Consider the following 22,250-nt stretch of genomic DNA (forward strand, 5'->3'; position numbering starts at 1 on the left):
CGAAGGTTCTGTTGAGTTAGTTTACTTAATGTCGGAGAAAGTTTGTTTAGGCCAGTACCCGACACTAGATAATAACGAAATATAAATATTTCGGAACAAATCAATTTTTTTGCCGTCTGCCATCGATTAACTTTGTTTATAGGTAGTAGAGGAAAATGAACGGACGTTAATCTAACGCAATTTATGAAGCGTACACGTGGATCGTCATAATGCGAATTTTAATTAAATTGGAAGCATTTTTTATTTATTTTTTTGTTAAAAATTTGTCATCAGAGTTCATACGATTTATTAAACCCAAAAATTATAAATATGTATGAAGAATAAATTGTTGTTCGGGAAAATTATTAATTACCTTCACATGAACAGTTTACCTGTGAATCTTTGTCTATTTAAATTTATGTGTACCGCATTAATATACGTTATGAAATTAAAAATCGCTTAGTTATTTACTTGTTAATATATAATTGCAGCATTCATTATTTAAGAATTTGTAAAACCTTCTGAAAGTTTTATGTTACAAAAATTTTTGAGTAGCCCTAAGGTCCTTATCCTGTAACAGTTTATAATATCATAGAATATAAGCTTTGACGAAACAAAATAATATTTTTCTAATAACACAAGCAAGTCTTCCGGAACATTTAGCAGTAGGTACTACTAGAAACATTTTTAATGAAGGAAACTGTAATCAAAGAAATCGTCAGGATAATTATACTCGAATTGATCTTAACTGGGTCAATTTTATTTTATAAAACTCATATTGATGTTAGAACAAAGCTGTAAATGTGGTAAATGTCAAAATATTGTATGACGATCCAAAAGTGAAGTCTAATTGAATAAATAAATGTTTGAGTTTGAGTTTGAGCTGAACCTACGAAGTTTCACAATCCAACTCATAAACAAACCATCAGAGCTGTATTTAAGTAATGTTATATTATGTCAAAACAGAAATAAGGAGTTTAATTTCCGTAGAAAACCATCATTTAGAAATACTTATTTAAATTATTATCAAAGTTTTCTTGAGTCAGAAGTTGGCATGGCTACGTCAAATGATTAAGTATTATTTATTACGTTTCTAATATAAATCCCGAACTGCTAAGCTTCGTGAATTACATAGAATCCGTTATTTTTTTCAATGGATAGATACAGTTATTCGAAATTTTAAATAAAACATCGCAAGTTGATATCTCATCTCGATCTGTAGCAGGCACATAAAAGACCTTATTTCTATGAATGATAACTTAATACTTTGACTTTGATTTCAAAAATGTTCACCATTATAAACCATTTCAAAAACTCCATGCACACTCTACAAATCAATACTGTATATTATATAACAATATGTAAGAAGAAAAAATTATAATACATACTTTGAATGAAAAGAAATTCAAACGACTGAATCACGATAGCAAACTTTTTAATTTCTGCCGTTCCTGTAAATCGTCAATTGGCCAACAAAATTCCAGGTAGGTACCTACTTCACAGAGGAAGCAACTGTAGATTAAACAAAGAAATTATAAGTTTGATTAAAAGACTTAAGAAATTCATCAGCGCTAAATTAACTTCTAAATTTGCAATGTAAATTTTATTTTACGCACTTCGCTTGTCTAATTATGAACCAACCTTTAGTTTTAAAGACATAATGAGAAGATAATAAATTTATTCGTTTAATTAAATATACCATTATAAGAATTATACAAGGCTATGCAAAGTCAGTAATTAAGTTGTAACACTATCTGAAACTGCAATTAAAATTGTTCAGTAAGAATACTAATTAATAGCTAAATAGAATTAATAATTGATAGTTTAACCACAGGTTTAACTCTAGAAGTAGATTTTATGTTATATACTACTATAATATAAAGTTTAAAATAACGGACCTACGGATAATAACCTATTGCGAAATAAAGTACATAAATACTAGAAATTTCGCTCGTCACATTTTTTTTTCTATTTTATTGTCGATACGGGAGCGCTTGACCACAATCTCGCCTGATGTTTAATCCGTCAGTCCTCGGATCACAGACACAATAGAAAATCTATTGTGTCTCGGCCCGATCGGGCCGCTCGGTGGTCAATGGATTAACAATCAAATGAGCTTACATTTGAATACCCAAAGAACTGAATCATTCACTTTTCCCATTTCATAATTTATAACAAAGATCACAATACTTCGCCTTCAACTAACTTTGGATGAATAAAACGTCCTTACAATTCCAATAAAATTGATAATTTCTTGTCGAGAGTTAAATTTAGTTAATGAGGAGTTACAACCGCATAATAAGATATTCCTTTGATATCCAGATAGCCCGAAGCATTTTACTTGTAGATGTTCCTACAGTCGCATGCTCACATATTACAAATAAGTATTCGCAGGGTAACTTTGATGAACACGAATTTAAATTTCAGATCGCTCTGAATAAATTTGCAGCGTAATACCTTTTCGTGTAATATCTTTTTGTTCTTTTATTCTCATCCACGAAGAATCTCCGGTCACAGAGGATTCATTAAATCTCACCAACTACGAGCTGCTTTTAAGGGTTTCGCCTTTTATCTCGACAATGTTACTCAAATTGCTATAAGATGTTTGCATGTTAATACAGCTGTTATATAGTAGAGTCATGAATAATTCTGTTAAAGGATAATCCCTAGATGGATATTGATAAAAGCCCAAGTGCTTTGTGGAGAAACGAGATAAGTTCTACGTTTACCTCACTCCGTTGTAAATAAGTAAAATAAATTTTCTTTACCTGAAAAGCTATTTTTATAAAGGGCTTTATAAAATAAAACAATATACTTTAGCTATGGTTACTAAATAACATAGTATCAAATTACAGTCAGAATAAATTCATTTCAAATATTTAAAACGCTATCATTCAATATTTTTACCGTCAAACCTGAAATGAATATTCATTGCAAAACATAGAATAGCAATATGATTTTTCATTTAATACTCCATATTCATAACATTAACATTTGCATTTGCCTTTTTATAAATCAATTATTGCAATTGAATTAATAGACAACGGTGAACTGAGTTGTGTGTCATAAAGAGCCTCTTTCAATTAGTGAGTGAACCCAGACGTAAAAGAACTTCTTTCATTTTGCACGTCTTTTTTACAAAAAAAGTCATAGAAATGTCTCATTCCTATTTTGTTTTCAAAGTTTCATTTGGACGTTGGGATTCTGGCGTTTGTTTTATACATGTAATACACACGTAACCTATATAATATTACATGCATGTACTACCTACTAATATAATTGATACTTCTAGTTCACTATTGCGTAGGTATAATATCGAACAGTCACCAGAAAATAGTGTCCTATACTAGTTCTAAAGAGTTATGTTACCTATCAGCTACCAAGTAAACAGATAGTAAACGTCGAAGCCGTAAATATTACCCTCTTTGAATACTCACATCAGACGCACATCGAGGGTTGTAATATAAATCGGTATTATGGTGTTACCTGTACCTGCGCCTGGGTTAATGGCAATTTAGACATAAACAGCCGCATGCCTTCGATATTGAATTTCCAGAAGCGAATGGAACGTGAAATTAATAATACTTGATATAATTACGGCCGTCCCAATTATATAAGGGCACCATTAGCAACGACACCGTCTCCGAAGATTATGAAAATTATTTTAGACGTTATTACTTGAAAGCCTTATTGTCTATACATTATTATCGAAATAGCATTATTAATATGTATGGTATTTGCGCAGAAAAACCATGTTTTTTATATATTTTTATTTTTGATGTGCACTAGAAAATATTTTTCTTTAATATCTAAGCATACAATAATATAATTAGCTTAATGTTATTCTGTGACTGAATTCAATACCAATTTACCTTTGTTACTTAACTAATTACATACGTCTTTGTCGTGTACTCTATCATATCTCACACATATAAATCACAATTGATGTATCGAGTATCTGGTAAAGGGATAAGATAATATCTTATTGTCGATACCGTAATAGATATCTGATATTATACCGTTAATTTCTAGAACTAGCGGTGTATACTGTAATAATAAATCACGTCGACTAATATTATACTTAGAGTCGAAAAGTTTCAGATTGCTCAACTTCTGTGTATACTTCCATTTTCAACGCATAATTTGATCGATAGCCCGCACCTGTGAGAGCAGAGCATGTGAGTAATTAACACGGAAACTTTAGGAAATAACTCTCAATATTCGGTTATATGAAATTGCCATCACAAAGTACGGTATAAAGAGGAGCAGCTCGATTAATTTATCACAGCTACTCTTAGCTGCGTGATTCAATTTGTGGTACAAAGCTAGCATTGCATATAGCTCCTTTGAACAATACATCGTGTGTGATGCCGCTGCCCGTTTTATTTAATTATCTAATGTGCTTTTGCGTTTTCCAATATACTTCCTTTTATTTTCGGCCTGAGTGCAGACAATGGCTGATGAATGGCCAGCTATTTATTCAGGATTAGCTCCTTGTTTTTTGTTTTGTTTACTGAATAATCCGGATCGTGTTTAAATCTCTTGTATGGGTCTGCTTTAGTTTTTGGTGGATGGACTTATCCAGTATCAGGATGCTAAAATTTCAGTTCTGGTTAATTTAATTCGTCTGCAATGTATTATTTTTGAAAGCAAACAAGTTTTCTTAGCTCTTTGGTCGCAGCGGTTGGCCATATCATGCCCTTTCACGACCCACGCATGAATATTTTAATTCGTCCTAAACCGCTCGTGTTTAATATGAGACACGCCTTTGTGGGATAAATTAATAATATTTTACGACACTATTTTGCATATGAAAATATTTTTATATTAATCTATTCAACGGGTTCATGGTATTTGTCTTATATCTTTTAAACGAATTTATGGTCCTGTTAGGGACGTTCGTTAATTATTTTGCATAAAATATTAATTAAGGATTACACAGATAATGTTCTTGTTTCTAAATAAAAATACAATTTAAAACACGGAAGCTTTAATAAAAATCTCAGGCCAAAATAAATTATGCCACAATATTAATAAAAGGATAATTTGGAAAATCCAAAAGTGCACGCCTCATAATTTTTTTTTAATAAATATTTATTAATTATTATTTTTGTTTATTTAATAACAATTAAACCACATCGAATCAGACCCTGAAAAATGAAAGGGTTCTATTCCTGAGCATACTCAAGCGTAAGAGAAAAAAAAAGACTCGATTAGTAAAGTATTTCGGTCGCTATCGTGTTAACAAGAAAAAGGATCCGCACATACAGACACACGGACGTCCGAGACAGAACTTTTTTAAACTGTTTTTTAACTAGTTTAAATAACAAAAATGACATCAAAAATATCATGAACGTTAAAAATAGTGTTTTTTCTTAATATGTGTGTGTATGTATTATCTTACAAGTGCAATGTATGATACATAAAGACATTTTAAGTTTGAAAAATCAGATGTTTTGCGCGAAGTGACAGTAGTACCCACCTCAACGCTTCGCTTATGAAAAATAAAGAATAAAAATAAAGAACTCGCTACGTCGTTCGTTATACTAAAGATAATAATAATAATTTCGTTGTCTTGTTATAATTTACAACTCTCATATTTTTACGTTTCAACAAAGTGGGAGATCAAAAGCCAACCTTTTGTACCTCTATATTTAATAACTCCTTAATTCGGATCCTTTATTAAAAATCCTTTTAACATTTCTGCGCGACAAAAACATGTTATTAAAACTTTACCTTATTATATTGTGAAACAAGCCCTATTTTATTACAATTTCAATAATCAAGAAAAAGCTTAATAAGCCATTGTTTGAGATTATAATCATTTATTTTAACTGAATTAATTATTTCTAACTGAACATTTTCAACTTTAAACATGAACCATTTCATAATATCATATTAACCCAAAGTAATTTTCCTCATCTTCAATCTTTTTTTATTGATTTTAGTCCGCATTTTCCTGTTCAGTGTAACCCCCGCTTACAATTGAAGTTCTTTAGTTAGCGCAGTAGACAGCGGGTAATAGAATTTAAAGGGCGAACTTCTGCAACTATGGAAATTGTTGCCAGAATTGAGTTTCGACTCACGGACTGAGGAGCGTTCCTTTATGCGACTCTTTTAAGCTATTAAACGACATTTTATAGCACCTAGTCGTGATTTTTTGAATGTACAATTATTTTTGTACTAAACAATTATTAAAAATTAAATTCTTTATGTACGCTTTATTTTACGAAGATATATCTTTTCGTTCTTATAAATCTTGTACATCTGTTATTACCTTCGTATACCTAATCCTAATTTTTTATGTTAGCATCACATTCGTGATTCGGTGGTCAAATCGGATCAGGAATCGGGTGGTCCGATTTGATACCAACCCATAAATAGCATAATAAACGCAAAATGAAATTCTGCGAACGTCTATTGTTTATTGAATGAATGCTTAAAATCTTCTACAACTAGCAAGTCGGCTGAAAAACTAAATGTTTCAACAGCCCATTAGTTTAACGGTCAATCGTTAAACACTCCAGTTATTAACAATATGAATTTACCATTTCAACATGCATGGCAATAAAAACACATAATAAACTGTGGGTTATCACTACTAGCTGTCTTGTGAACAGTTTATGCCCGCGTTATTTAAGTAAAGCCCGATGTTTATGAGCCATCATTACTATGAAAATTTGGCCCAGCTCCTCCAATTTTCGTGGAATCCACGTTGTAAAATGTTGAAAATATATAGCTTTATCAAAGCCAACGTAAGGCCAACCCGGCTGTAACGAGCTGAATTTCCTACAAAGGCGCTTGGCGAATGCATTTAAATCGGCCAAGTTATCATTTCTATCGCAAATATATCACAACCTCAAACTTCCCTTATTGTGCCATATTTTCTTCTTGAATTTATGTAAATGAATACTTCTAGTAAATGATTTATATTTTTTTACAATAGCATCGATATCTAGCTATAAGAATGGCTTTGTAAACACATATTATATTTAGGTGTAAGTTATGAAGAAAGTTAACACTAACGAGTAATAATATTATTAACAATTATTTTACTGTACACAACAAAAAAATAAAAAAATATGACTAAAAAGCCCAAACTCTATAATTTATCAGTCACGTCATTAATGTGTTAATTATTACGTAGCTATAGTAAGCACTTTCGACAATTTAAAAGCCATCCATTAACTTAAAAGTATCCTAAACAAATATCTGAAATTGAATAGAAATTGAAAATTAGCGATCAACGAACAAATCGATACAATATAAGTCCGTAATCTGGTACGTTTAACTCGCAATGTCCAAAGGGTCCGAGCTCACAAAAACATCATAAAAGTTTCGGCCATAAACTGCCGAGCCACGCGAACGAACACGGACTGAAACTGTAATTTTTCTGTTGACATAAATCCCATCCCTTTGGGAATAGGAAGCGATGCGGAAACACTTCACAAGGCTCTCATGGGTGATGTTATTTATAACCTTCCGCACTGTATCGCGATCAAGTTCATAGCCGCTTCAATTGGTAGACTTAATACGCTATTAATGGGACGCAACTGCATTCCCTTGCTAATTTATGTAGCAGCTTTATCAAGCGATGTTCACTAGTACGTTACACACTAAATTAAATGATCTCACGCTTTGTTAAATAGATATTAGACGCAAGCAGCGCCAGAACGTTCACGACATGATGAAATAACATTTAAGAGGAAATATTATAATAAATAAATGCTTTTATTTATTTAAATGATAAGACAAAAAATATATTCACATTACAGAAGGCCTAAAATAATATAAACAAAAATCAAGTTGCTTTCCTTTACTTACCTACAGGAAATTACAAAAATGACAAGTAAAGAACCTTTTCAATGAAAAAAAGAAACTCTTTATCACTATGTATTATTTGGAAACGTATTTGTAATGTATTTATTATGTATATTATATTACGTGAATAGGTCCACATAATTATAATAAATATCTACGCACTGTCTCAAGGAGAAGTCGTTAGAATGTTATCAACATTAAGACGCAATTTGCATCCATAACGTAGAGAGTACAACGCATACGCCATTTTGGATGCAAGCCAGTTCAAATAGCACATTAAGGTTGATCGCAAATTTATTTCTTTCACCTCAACTTAAAGCTAGCTTTATTGTTAGTTAGAATTAAACCAACGCAGTTATTCCCAAAGTTTGTACACAAAGTTCTTAATACACCAATGATGTCTAACGTTAAGGAGCCTTAATATTACGCCTTTGTATTCGAGAACTAGCTTTGAGAACTTAATATTCAGTATCTACCTTACACCAGACCCTCCGAAGTAGTATCAAGTTCAGAAAGTCACTCGCCAAGTCAATGTTCGGGAATATTTTACGAGGACTATGTCTTAACTGTTGAAGCAGTGCGTTTAATGTTATATTATTTGGGTAATAAATAATTATAAACATCCTTTCTAAGGAACTAACAACGCTTCATTGTCATGTTCTTTCATCTGCGATACGGAAACTTGCAATTATTAGTAAAATTAACTTTATTTACTTAAGATTGTGACGTTAATTTTTTCAAGAAGTTTAAAATATTATTGTAAGTTTACACCTGGGCTTATTTCAGTTCCTTGTTTATAATTATAACAGATAAATAAAACGTCTGATTTATTATCATAAACAATGTAGAAATAGTATCAAATATTTAAATGAGAATGTTTTCCGGAATATACGGGTACTCATATTATTATCCTTTACGTACACTATGAATATAATGCAGAGGTTGGGAGGCCAGGAAATTGCTTGAATTTGACAAGTCGAGAGAGGAGCTTTTCGTCAAATGGAAGCACGTTATGAAGCGTGCTACATGAAACAGTAATAGTGAGTAGCTTCGAATAGAATATATAAAATTATTTAGTACTTACATTATCATTTTAAAAAAGGTTCAAAGACTGAAACATTCAAATAGACATTCAAATAAATCTAATCACAATTCCATCTAAAGGAAAAGGAGAAGTTCTTTTAAGTAGGTACTAAAACATCCATGCATTATCATAATATATTAAATAAAATTTGCTTCTGTTTGCTTATGAATTATGTTTCCCAAATTTATAGTAACGAATAACTGTATTACTGAAAATTAGCCGCGATTTATAAATACGTTCAATAATGAATATTACAGTAGCAACTAGCAACACACGTTCATAATTACCCAATCATTTAATCCGAAAGAACGGAGATTAAAACATCCACTCCCAATTAATACGCGGGATTAACATGACGAAACAAAACAATAGAGTACAAAGGGCTGTTTATGTGATACATTATAGCTTCCCTCCACACTACCGACTCATTTAATCACTGTAACTGTGGCTAATGTGCGACATTATTCCGCACGAAGAAAGCAAGGAAATATGGCGCGGACGTGATGTTATACAAAATATTACATGATTGTTCGCTGGATACCGCGATGTATTCAGATGTGTTATCTTCCTTACAAAATTAATATTAATGGACGCTATTTTTTATGTCGCTTTCAACGTATATATTGTGTGTAAATAAATCTATTATCTATACTTATATATATATATATATATATATATATATATATATATATATATATATATATATATATATATATATATATATATATATATACTTCTTTATTTATAGAAGATGTCTTGATAAATAAATACTTAGGTACTGTATTGTTAAAATACATAAATATAACATGAATTTTATACAAAAAGGAAGATAAAAAGATTATTTGGAAGATGTAATTTTCTCTAAAGATATCTAATAAAGTGAGACGATTTACCATCAATCTTTTTTAACGTCACGGACAGCCTTTCTCATTATCGATAAAATAGGTATACTGCCCACGGACCTAGTTTCATCTAGAATGTACCTCATAATTACTTTAAGTTAAGGGACTCTAAACCTACATTACCCGGTAATATTTAATTTTATCTTCGTTGTTCGACATGTTGATCGAACATTTGTCATGGAATCTGCAGTGGAAACATCAACTATCTAAGCAGTGCATAACAACACTACGAAATGCATAGAGTAAAAGCGAAATGTGATAATACAGCTAAACCGTAAAACGTAGAATCACCCCATCAAAACCAAACAAAGATCAATCATCAATAAGGTGTCCACAATTCACGAGGAATTGATAAAATGGTAATATTTCAATGTTTATGAGGTGCGATGGTGATCGGCATTATGCTCAGGCCGAGCCATGCAAGAGACGGTGTTCGGGCGGCCATTAATTACAACGAACGTACTGTCCCGTGAAATATGAACCTGCAGCGATATCAAGCCACCATTGCACTGATGCCGATGAATTATTTATGAGGATAACAGAAAACGCATATGAATTTAGAACGCAGATCCCTCTCAGTATAGAGAGGGCTTAATTAATTGTTGTTATCCATTGTCCTCGGCTTTGTTTACCCATCTGTTAGCTGAGACTTATAATTATTGTGATATTTACAGTGCAGTAAAATAATATGGAGCAGAAAGAAAAATACATTGTGCTCTACATAAGAATGTAATATCGGACAACGATGAAGCTGATGACCGATATCCCATAATCCCAAGATAACCGATCCCATATTTTAATAAGGCTAAAACATCCGCAAATTCTTTTGGATACTTATGGACGGCATTAAAAAATCCTATGCATATAAATTACACGCATAAACGAAAAACCTCATTACAATATGGAGTCGCGCCGAATGTACGGAACTATAAACCCACGAACTTGCGGTTTGGCTTATATTATGTACTTCTTGTGACTTCTTGACTCCGAATTGCCAAGAAAAGCTTTTGAAAACTCCCTCTGGGAAACACTGGAGCCAAAGGCAATGTCGAAACGTGGCAGAACGTATAGCAGTTTGCCGAAAATCGGTAAAACTTTTATGGAAAGATTTATTTAATGTTATATGTACGGACTATGGTTCGTACACCTGGGATGCTGCTGCTACTAATGAAACTAAGCTGCTAAATAATATGATTTTATTGCTATGCTGTAATGAGTTACATACGTACGCGGCTCGCGACGTTTTAATGTGAACTAACGCTAATGAATATGAATATGAAAATGCTGTGATATACAAAAATGATGATTTTGCACTCTGTGCGGTTGCACCGTACATGCTCCCGGGCAACAAGAGTGATGGAAATGAAAGCTATGATAGATATGACGATGAGCTAACCTATTACAAGGTGAAAACAATATTCTTAAAAGCTATTAACAAATGATGCCCGACAATCATCAGATATCGATCTTAAGGCTACACTTTTCTAAAATAGGGAATTGTCTTTTATTGATTCACTGAATGACGCACACACACATTGCTCTGCTTTTTTGTTTCACACACACTTTGCTCTGCTTTTTGTTTTACACACTTTACACTCACACACTTATCACTAAAACTAACACATGGGTCACTGATGGCACGCTGCGCGCTGGTACGCGGCAGGCGCTCGCGCCGCGGAGGGCGCTCGCCGCCGCCGGCCGCCACGCACACCACAGGCCCGCTGCTGCTGCTATCCCCTGAATGCGCTTCCCAAGAGCTAGCAGGGAGTCGTTGTAAGCTTTTTGGCCAGCTCCAAATTTGATCCGGTGTTTATAAAATACTGAATCAGTTGGATTTCGGATACACCTCCGGCTCAATATTTATCTTATAAGTGTGTTGTTTATGTGAATTAATCATGAATATTTAGCTTTAATCTCAGACAATGTATTCGCAATAATATATCTGACACCATTGATAAGGCCTGGTCGCGTGCGCCTCGTTGAATCGAAATGCTGATTCAGTAACATGCGGTCATGGAACTCCAATTGTTTACAACCGTGGCTTATTATTTTGTATAATACGATGTTACAATGAATATTACTTTTTAAAGTTTCATAAAGCTGATGATATCCAGATGATTGATATAATTAATTATTAATAAATTTTGAAGTTTGGTTGCTTATTGGAGTAGTTAATTAATTTCTATCCATCTTCAACTATGTTAATTTATTGAAGAATATAAAATGTTTGTCGACGTTTATTCTTGTTATATTGAAGTTGTTACTGTATAATATTACGTTTGTAGCTGACGTGTGCATTAAAATAAATATTATTAATTTGAACGATACATAATAAGTTTATATGAAATGATTTAATTGGAATGCGCTTTTTTCGGGGTGTTTGCTGGTGATAAGCTGCTGGTATGATTCTGTAGCTTTTGCTGATTTGTTTCTTCTGTGTTAACAGGGAGAATGGACAATTTAATAACCGGTCGCTTGATAATACCCGTCTTAGTTTTTACGCTTACGACTCTGACGTAGCCGTCTGATCCAGGATGTAATTCAATCACACGACCCAACGCCCATTTTCCTGGAGGTAGAAGAGCGTCATGTATGATCACGATGTCGTTCAACTTGATATTAGGCTTTGATGTTTTCCACTTGCTTCTGGCTGATAATGACGTTAAATATTCAGCTCGCCACCGTTTCCAAATATCACTAAATATTTTTTGCGTCAATTGCCATCTCGTTCTCTCGTCTCTCTCAGTTTCTATGATTGTTAAAATTGGACCGCTCACTAAAAAGTGGGAAGGTGTGAGATATGCTAAGTCATCAGGATCTTCAGATAGAGGAGATAGGGGTCTCGAATTTAGACAAGCTTCTAACTGATAAAGTAGAGTGGCGAACTCTTCGTACGTAAGCTTTTGATCGCCTAGGACTCTACGTAAATGAAATTTTAGGCTTTTAACCGCTGCTTCCCAAAGTCCTCCCGCGCTAGGCCAGGAAGGTGCATTGAAGTGCCACTCAATTTGCATCTCGCTAATTTCCGTGAAAAATTCCTCTGTTAAAATAGATTGTTGGTCAATAAACTCATTCGCTAAAATTTTGCTGGCTCCTACGAAATTCGTTCCGTTGTCACTGTATATGTGACGAGGAGTTCCTCTTCTTGCTGCTAATCTACGTAACGCTGCTAAAAAGGTAGATGATGATAAGTCTGATACTAACTCTAAGTGAACCGCTTTTGTGACCATACAGATAAATACGGCCACATATCCTTTGCTTGTTTTGATACCGCGACCCTTGCTTGATTTCACATCTACATGTCCCGTGAAGTCAACCCCCGTGTGATAAAACGGTCTTGTAGGGTTTGTTCTTGCTCCCGGTAAATCTCCCATTATTTGTAGTTGTTTTACCGGGCTGTGTCGCTTGCATATTACACAATTATATAAACGTTTCTTAACCGCTCTGTTTCCGCCGAGTATCCAATATCGCTGACGAAGCCAAGAGTTCGTCACCCTCGCTCCACCGTGGAATGTTGACTTATGTGCTAAATCAATTAATAAATTTGTAAGATGACTGCTCTGTGGTATTATGTAGGGATGTTTCATGTTATATGAGATGTTGCTGTTTTTTAGACGACCTCCAACTCTTACTAAACCTTCTTCGTCTAGAAATGGATTAAGACATAATAACTTGCTCTTTGAATCTACTCTACTTAAGCTATTTAAATAATTTATTTCTTGACTAAATTCTAAATATTGTATAGCTTTTATAATTTTTAATTGTGAATTTTGCAACTCTTGTATAGTTAAATAATTTTGTTTTGTTACGGACGAGGATATTCGCAATATCCATGCTAGTACTCGTGACGCATATGTAAAACTGCTGTATTTGTCAATAAAATCGCTAATAAAGTTCGCTGAAATATTATTATTCTTTGTAACGACATTTGATAACATTTTCTTTGCTTCTAATTTAGTATCATACGTTAATTGTTGCTGATGTTTAATATCACTGAGTAGCCAGGTGGGCCCTTTCCACCATAGGTCATGTTTTTCTAAAAGCGCGATGCTCATGCCACGGCTAGCACAATCTGCGGGATTATCGCTGGACTTAACATAACGCCAAGTCTGTGGTGGTAAAGTTGTTGTTATTTTAATCACTCTGTTTGCGACGAAAGGCTTCCAGCGGCTGGGCTCGCCCTGTAGCCATCCAAGTACAGCTGTTGAGTCACACCACGCAAACGTTTTTACATCGCGATCGCTTAAACTTTGCTTGACCTTTATCATAAGTTTCGAGAGCAAGACTGCACCGCTTAACTCTAGTCTCGGTAACGATACGTCGGTCTTTGACGAAGGGCTAGTTTTGCTGACGGGGACAAGTTTCGTTTTAGCGGCTAACAGTGTTATGTGCGTTTGATCGTTACGCACTATCCGTGCATATACTACGCATGCATATGCCTTCAACGACGCATCGCAAAAACCGTGTAATTCAATGCAATCGTCTCTCCCGCTACAAATCCATCTCTGGAATTCGATATTTCCAATATTCTCTATGTCTGCTCTTAATTTTCGCCATTCAAGGTTAATCTTGTCTGGTATGACGTCATCCCAATTTAAATTAGTTAACCAAATGCTTTGAAATAATAGTTTTAGTTGAACTACTGCTGGTGCCAACCAACCAAGAGGATCGAATATCTTTGATATTTCTCCTAGTAGTTCTCGTTTCGTAGGCTGTAAATCGGATTGCGGAGATAGTTTGCACATAAACTTAAAATTGTCATCTCGTGCATTCCAACTAAGACCGAGTGCTTTCGTTGATTCCTGATGCTTAAAATTGTACGTATCGCTTGCTAGGTTTTCTGCTTTATCAGCGTCTTCTAATAATGATGACTCATTCGCTGACCATTTGCGGAGATTAAATCCTCCCGATTTGAGTAAATCGATGAGATCTCTTTGCAATTGTTTCGCTGATATGATGTCAAATGCACCGCTAAGAAGATCATCCATGTAAAATTGTTCTTCTAACACCCTCGCTGCTATCGGGTAACGGTTGCATTCGTCCTTGGCTAACTGCTTGAGCGTCATCATTGCTAAAAAGGGCGCTGCTTTTGTACCATACGTAACAGTGGACAAAGTATATTCTCTGAGTGGTTGATTCGGATTTTCGCGCCAAACTATTTGCTGATAACGTTGATCTTGCTTTGAAATTAAAATCTGTCGAAACATTTTTTCGATATCTGCTATAAATGCGTAAGGATATTGTCTCCAATTTAATATTAATAATAAAATATCCTGCTGTAAATTCGGACCTCTATACATGACGTCATTAAGGCTTACACCCGTCGATGTTTTTTCGGATGCATTAAACACAACTCGTAATGACGTAGTACTCGAATCGGCTCGATGTACACCGTGGTGCGGCATGTAGTAGGCAGGTTTCATGTTACGCGCTATTGTTAAGTGCATGTGACCCAATTCTTTGTATTCGTTTATGAATGATTTATATTTATTGAATAAATTGTCGTCTTTTTGTAGCTTTCGTTCTAATTGATAAAATTGAGCGCATGCCTTTGTTTTCGATAAACCTAGCTTTTCATTTGCGTCTGGATGTAAAGGGAGACGAACAACGTATTTTCCATCTGATTGACGAGTTGTTGTTGATTTATATTGCTGAATACATTGATAATCCTCTTGTGATATATCTATGTTTTCGTTAATGTCTTCGATTGACCAAAATTTTTGAAGGCTATCCACGTCGACCATGACAACGTTACATTGGTATGACTTTACGTTGCCGCATAAAATCCACCCAAGGCGTGTTTGCTGCGCTACAGGAATAGATTCGCTTTGCTTAATAATTCCCTCCATGATAATAGATGAATAGACATCGGCACCTAACAATAAGTCAACTGGTCGGCGTCGATAAAACTCTGGATCGGCTAGCTGTATGTCGTTAATAAATGACCACGCTGGTTTGCTGAATGATTTGTTTGGTAGATTGTTCACCGCATGATTCATTATAAAAACTCCTGTATTTAATGAATAATCGCTGTATTGAGAAAATATTTGTATGTTCATAAAGCCTTTACACGTGTTCTCTTTCGCGCCTAAACCTAAAATCACTCCCTTACAATGCTGACGCGGCAGACCAAGTCTCTGGGCTGCATTTTCGGTTATAAGGGAAGTCTGTGATCCTTGATCTATGAGAGCACGCATGATTAATGATGTACCATCTGCAGCTTGAACGGTAACTTGAGCTGTTGCTAATAAAATTTCCTGCGTATCATCCAGAGACACGTGAGAGCTGTTATTCGGTTGTTTTTCGGGGCTTGCTGTGCTAGCTGTATTTTGGGATGTCCGCTGTGCGAACGCTTCATGAACCAAAGTATGATGGTTCTCATTGCATACTCGGCATCTTTTAGTGGAAAAACACTTATTACCATTATGATTATACAGGCAGTTTTGACATAGCTGTAACCTCGTAATTGTTTGTAATTGCAGTTTAGGTTGAGATTCTGCGAATTTATTGCAATATATTATTGCATGATTATTGTTGCATATTGGACAATTTTGCATTGTGTAATTGATACCTTTTCCGTTTTGCGATGAATTATGGTTGCTAGTGAATGATTTAAATATATTATTCGTTTTATGGAATGCTTTAGGATATGCTGCTGGTGTTGGTTTTTGAGGGTGCTGGAATGTTTTAGGTGGATCTTGCTTGCGCTTAGATGATTCTAATGCAGTAAATTTCATCTCGAGGAAACTTAGAAATTCTTGCAGTGTTGGTAGCTCTCTAGGATTTTTCAATGACTCGATGTAATCGTTATGAGTGTCGGTATCTAATTTAAGCGCTAAGATATGAACGATCATCGGGTCCCACGTGCTTGTATCAACACCAAGGTTTTTGATGGCATTCAGGCATTCCTTTGTCGCGTCGTGCATGTTTTTAATTTGTGTGAGCGATTGCTGCTGCATGTTGGGTAGGCCTAAAATAATATTAATATGAGATGTAAAAATAAGCTTTTTATTCTCGTACCTGTGATTTAATATTTCCCAACAGGAAGTATAATTTTGTGAGCTTATAGATAAATGCTGTATGAGGCGTTCTGCCTCGCCTTTGATCTTACTTTTCAGATACTGCATTTTTTGTGAATTTGATAAGGAAGGATTAAGATGAACAGCTTCGTTGAATAGATTTTTAAAAGATACCCATTGCTGATAGTTTCCATTGAAAATCGGAATGTCAACCTTCGGTGTTATATTTTCTCTGTGAGAGACTGACCAGAGCTTTGTGTTTATCGCTTCTTTAAGGTTGTTGAAAATGCTTTCGTGACGAGTGAAAGAATTCTCATACTCAACGTCTTCCCCGTCCAAAATGCTGTCGATTTCCCAATGAAGGGAGTCAATAACGCTCCATCGGGAATTTAACTGTTGAAGGGCATCCTCGAATTTCCACTTAGTGCATATTTTTTCAACATCAATACTTGTTACAGTTCTTGTAAAAGCCTTAAAATTAATTGCTTGTCTATGTAATAATTCATCAAGTTTGCTCGATGTACCTTGCGATTTAAATGATGGCTGAGGATTTAAATCCTGTTGCTGCTTGCTTGTTCCCGGCTGAGACAATAAGCCAGGTGTTGCAGGTGTTATAGGGCTTTCCTTGCTTTCCGCTGGCAAGTGCCGCATAATGTAAGAACGCGTTTCATAATAAAAATCGGCCGTTCGCTTATAAATGTTATTGCTAAAATATTCATGCGATTTATCATCATATTCACATATTTTAATATGATTGCATTGAAATTCTTGCCAGTAAGAATCTAACACACTTAATCGCTTATTAATATGAGCCGGGGTCTTGCGTTCGACACCGTCTTTCTTAAAATTGATTTGGAGCTTTTCCATCGCTCCGATGATCATGTTTTGGCTAGCTACTAGATCTTCCATGATGAAAATGCTACTTCGCTTCTTTAGATAGTATAGGTAAAAAGCTGTGGACTCACCGCTGCTGCTGGAACTTACGTGGCAGTTCCCACTACACGAGGTATGATTTATCACACGCGAATGGGTCCTGCTTACGTTTAAGCTCGAAGGACCATAAAGATGTACGGACTATGGTTCGTACACCTGGGATGCTGCTGCTACTAATGAAACTAAGCTGCTAAATAATATGATTTTATTGCTATGCTGTAATGAGTTACATACGTACGCGGCTCGCGACGTTTTAATGTGAACTAACGCTAATGAATATGAATATGAAAATGCTGTGATATACAAAAATGATGATTTTGCACTCTGTGCGGTTGCACCGTACATTATATTTATTATAACTGGATATTTCTGTACTGAAAGGTTGTCAGAATTGTCCGAATATAAAGAAGGTTTTTAGGATGAGCTGGTTGTACCTAAATATAATAATTATACCGAAATATTTCTGTAAAATTAATGAAGGAGAGTCTTCCTAGAAAAATATATTCCACTTCGTAGAAATACGAAACAATACATTCACGATTATTTCGGTAAATCTGAGTACCTACTTGTTTTCTTGTATTTAATTAATTTCTAAAATAGGTGAAATGAAACCCACCAGAATTGATTAATTTAAATATTAATTAATTTCGATTATCCTTATAAAATATCCCTTAAGAACATTTATTGGGTTAATAGTTATTAAATTTAAACAATTTAAAATTTCAAAATATATTTCATTTTTCTATTCTAAATTGCTTCACAATCAACAAAGCTATGGAAAGACGGAATCTTATGAGGCTTAGCGTCTTCTGATATCAAGTTAACTGACTCTAAAGTTTCGCTAGTTAAAGATTAGACGAGACTCGGTTGGGATTACTTCAGTTCAACTATACTTTAACATACGATGTACTATCGCGTTCACAGGTCACTTAATAAATTTATCAATTGGGTAGTGAGTTAAAAGGATAAAAAAACTACACTTATCATATTTATCGGCCTAGCTTTCAGGTCAGGCTGTATTTCATGTTATATATAACGGCAACCATTACTTAAACTATCTTTCATTGCACTTAAAACAGTTCCATATATTTATGTATCATGTTGAAATGAAAACATTTCCCGTAAATACATTGGTAGCTATTCTTATAACTACGCTACCTAAAGACAAAAAAAACCGTTTCTAAATGTAAGTTTTTGTACTGATTTTTATAGCCCTTGCCCAAAGGAGCTTTGAGCTATTTAAAATGCATCAGCCAATTAAGTCACGCTTGCAAAGAGGAAAATATTCCATCCGTATAGATGACCAGTATAATAGTGATACTCTATTTATATATAAAAACTAAAGCCTCAAATACATTATTATACATATATTATATACCAACAATATTGAACTAAAGTGGCAGCTGTGGTGGCAGTAAAATAACCTTATAAATTAATAAACACGAAATTGTAAACAAACCACCCCAGTAATATTTTATGATTATCTCTAAGGAACTCAACGTTATCCAATAAACAATAATCTTGTAATTAATAACAAGCTGATGCTACAGAAAATTTCTGTTGAACATTCAAAGAAAATACTTTTGGTTATTTCTTGGTAAATATTATGAAGCAACTTAACAGGCAATATATTTTGATATAGATTATAATAAAATCTATTGGCTGTATACTCAAGATACGCTTTGTTTGTTTTGTATTTTGTTTAAGACAACAATAATGATAATTAAAAGAGAAGTCGTTCCCGTTTCGTTTCGCCAAGTTTCATCATAAACCAGCTTTAAAAGTATGCTTCGTAAAGGAACATTTTTAAAGGCGGACACATTCACAAAAAACTTTTCCGCGTTTTCATTAGGGAAAGTTGTGAGTGTTATAAATTTTAATGATTCTTGCAAGCTTGTGTAATGAGCCTCACGATTTCACGCCCCTCATAAATGAAGGGACTTAGAAGCTGGATTCATTTCTCATAAATATTGATTGTGAAATTTTGGTGATTAGTCTTATTGAATGGTTTAGTCAAGAGATTTATGCGGACTCGACATTTAAAACCTCTACGTAAAGCAATAGAAACGTTACAAGAAACGTTAAAATATAATGTCTAAATTAATAAAATATTACCTGAAGTTAATGATTGAAATTAAATGAAAAACATTTACATACACACACATAAAGAATTCAAATTTTAATTTTAACATAACAGTTCATTATCCTTTATTATAATATTGTTTTTACCTAACTAATTATAAGTGAGCTTCGTTATTCTATATTTAAGTCCATTAATTGTTAACCAAGTCAACACTTGCGCAATAAATTGTAACGTTAATGGTAAAGGCAAATATCTCGTGCTCTTTACACAGTCCCGTCGCAAGCAAAGAACACATTTCATTAGCGGTCAGCTCAGACGTTCCGTTTACTCAAACAATAAATTTTCATTTTTACGAAGGGACAAGTGAAAGAAGAGATAAATAGCGGCAAAGATTTGCGTTACGAGGACATAAAGAAAGGCGCTCGTGTGCATTAGCTTTGCTTTGAATCAGGGAATATTTGATTTAGTGGGACTGGCGGTCCGGTTTCCTGGTTACTAGATTTTAGAGAATTATGATACTGTCTGCAGGAAACTATATCGCTTCTGTTGTAGTGGTTCTAGTTTAAAGTGGAACAATGGAATTATCGGTTTAAGTGGCTGCTCTGTTCTTTAAGACTTTTGAATTGCTGATAAATGTACTAAATTTAGTTATGTTTCTTTAAAGTTATTTATGAGCTTTGTTTACATTCTACATACTCATATTGCGTTATATAGTATTCATGTGATACATAGTGTTTAATTAATATAAATGGAAAAAAATCAAAGGCATCTTAGATAAAAACCAACCATACCATATAGGTACAAAATTTTTGCTGAACTTTAAAAATATTTTTTAAAAGAGATTATGAACTTCATCGAAGTCATAATAAAAAGGTCTTGCGATTGAACCGTATATCAAAATCCATGCGCTAAAATCGCGTTAAAAATGTAAAGTATTCGATTTGGTTTGGGTCGGTTACACCTTTCAGCGCTGGCCCAAGGGGGCCATCCACAGGCTCCACTGCATTACCCTTCTATGGCCATTATGTATCTTCTACCTTTGTTTTAGCGATTTTTGTCGAGATTGGATCATAAAAGTTTATACTCTTTGTATTTTTAGTAACCGGTTTTGCATTATGATCAAAAATTATATGTAGTGTTGAAATATGTGTAGATAGTATTTACTGAAATAAAATGTCCTGTTTGTGGGCCCCTAAAAAATACAGATTGTTAAAACATATTGTTATTCTCAAACAAATTAAGATTTTGATATGATAAACAGAATAGTTGGCAATATAATTCATAGGTCATACTTCATTTTTTCCATGAACTTCAAATGCAATAAAATTAATAAAATCTTATGTCGACATCAATAATTTAATTCTATACAAAGTCACAAATCCATAAATTATAATATCATAGAAAACAAATATCACAAGCGTCATTACATAAGACACTTCCCCGTAATGATTATCCAAATAATTATAGAATGAAGGAAGGCGTGAAAACGAGCAAGTCGTCTGCGACATGTTCGATAATTCGTATAACCAATTAAATTACTTGTTCATTAACCATATAATCTCGTGGGGTGGATCTTGAACACATTTACCAATTTGGGGAAGAGGTTTAAAGTTATAATAATCTAACTAGCTCCGGGATATAATCAGTACCGTAAATTTCTGGCATGCTTCCGCAAAAATCTATATGAATATTTAATAAGTAGCTATAGGTATAAATAAACTAAGTCTATGTTTTGATTTAGATACTTAGGATTTCCTCGTATTCTGGATCTTAATGTATCTCAATATCGATACTTAGGTCATTTTTTATCTTATTTTAAACTAGCTTCCGCCCACGACTTTGTATGTGCATCCCCGTTTTTCCCCGTTCCCGCAAGAATTTCGGGAAATCCTTTCTTAGCGGATGCCTACGTCCTAACATCTACCTGCATGCCAAATTTCAGCCCGATACGTCCAGTGGTTTGGGCTGTGTGTTGATAGATCACTATAACAGTCACCTTTGAGTTTTATATATATATATAGATATTGATAAATATAATGTATTAAGAATATACTACATCAAGGTGTACTTTAAGCTCCTATTAAAGGAAATAAATCTCTAATTTTGTTTCATTTCCGAGACGTAACATTTAAATGCCAAAGTTTGTTTGTTTATTCGGCTTTCACGTCGCAATGAAGCATTGATTGATGTAATTTTCTGCACAAGGACAGTAGGATAGATGGAACTATTTTTGGCCTCTTCAATCCGGCATAGACAGAATCCCCAGCTGGTATTTAATAGATTTTACAGTAACTACGTATAAATTAAAGAATATTCAATAAATTTTACGCTATAGTTCCTTTAAGTCAAATTGATGAATGTTTACTTTGATGATTATATAATAAGTGCCTTTTAAACTCTGACAACTCAATCGTGAACCAAATTCTAAC

The 22,250-nt window shown here is 34.0% G+C and overlaps 1 protein-coding gene across 1 annotated transcript; it reads right to left on the minus strand.

The window, feature by feature from the left end:
* Window positions 1–10,907: 10,907 nt before the first annotated feature.
* LOC149486484 (uncharacterized) lies at window positions 10,908–17,456 on the minus strand. Its single transcript, XM_089697884.1, has 2 exons — window positions 14,002–17,456; window positions 10,908–13,281 (listed from the first exon to the last, which is right to left on the minus strand). The coding sequence occupies exons 1-2, from the start codon at window positions 17,454–17,456 to the stop codon at window positions 12,138–12,140; spliced, it is 4,599 nt and encodes a 1,532-aa protein (XP_089554010.1). The 3' UTR covers window positions 10,908–12,137.
* Window positions 17,457–22,250: the final 4,794 nt, after the last annotated feature.

The sequence above is a fragment of the Colias philodice genome, chromosome 8, assembly GCF_061535455.1.
Source record: "Colias philodice isolate Cphi_HAF_F1 chromosome 8, ilColPhil1 Martin Lab GWU primary, whole genome shotgun sequence".
Classification (NCBI taxonomy): Eukaryota; Metazoa; Arthropoda; class Insecta; order Lepidoptera; family Pieridae; genus Colias; species Colias philodice.

What these genes read in the sequence shown, in the direction of transcription:
- LOC149486484 (XM_089697884.1), bottom strand. Translation starts at nt 17,456, where the DNA reads ATGCGGCACTTGCCAGCGGAAAGCAAGGAAAGCCCTATAACACCTGCA. An exon ending in GATGTAAAAACGTTTGCGTG is followed by an intron (nt 13,282 to 14,001) that starts GTGTGACTCAAC and finishes CGGTGGAGCGAG; the next exon opens with GGTGACGAACTCTTGGCTTC.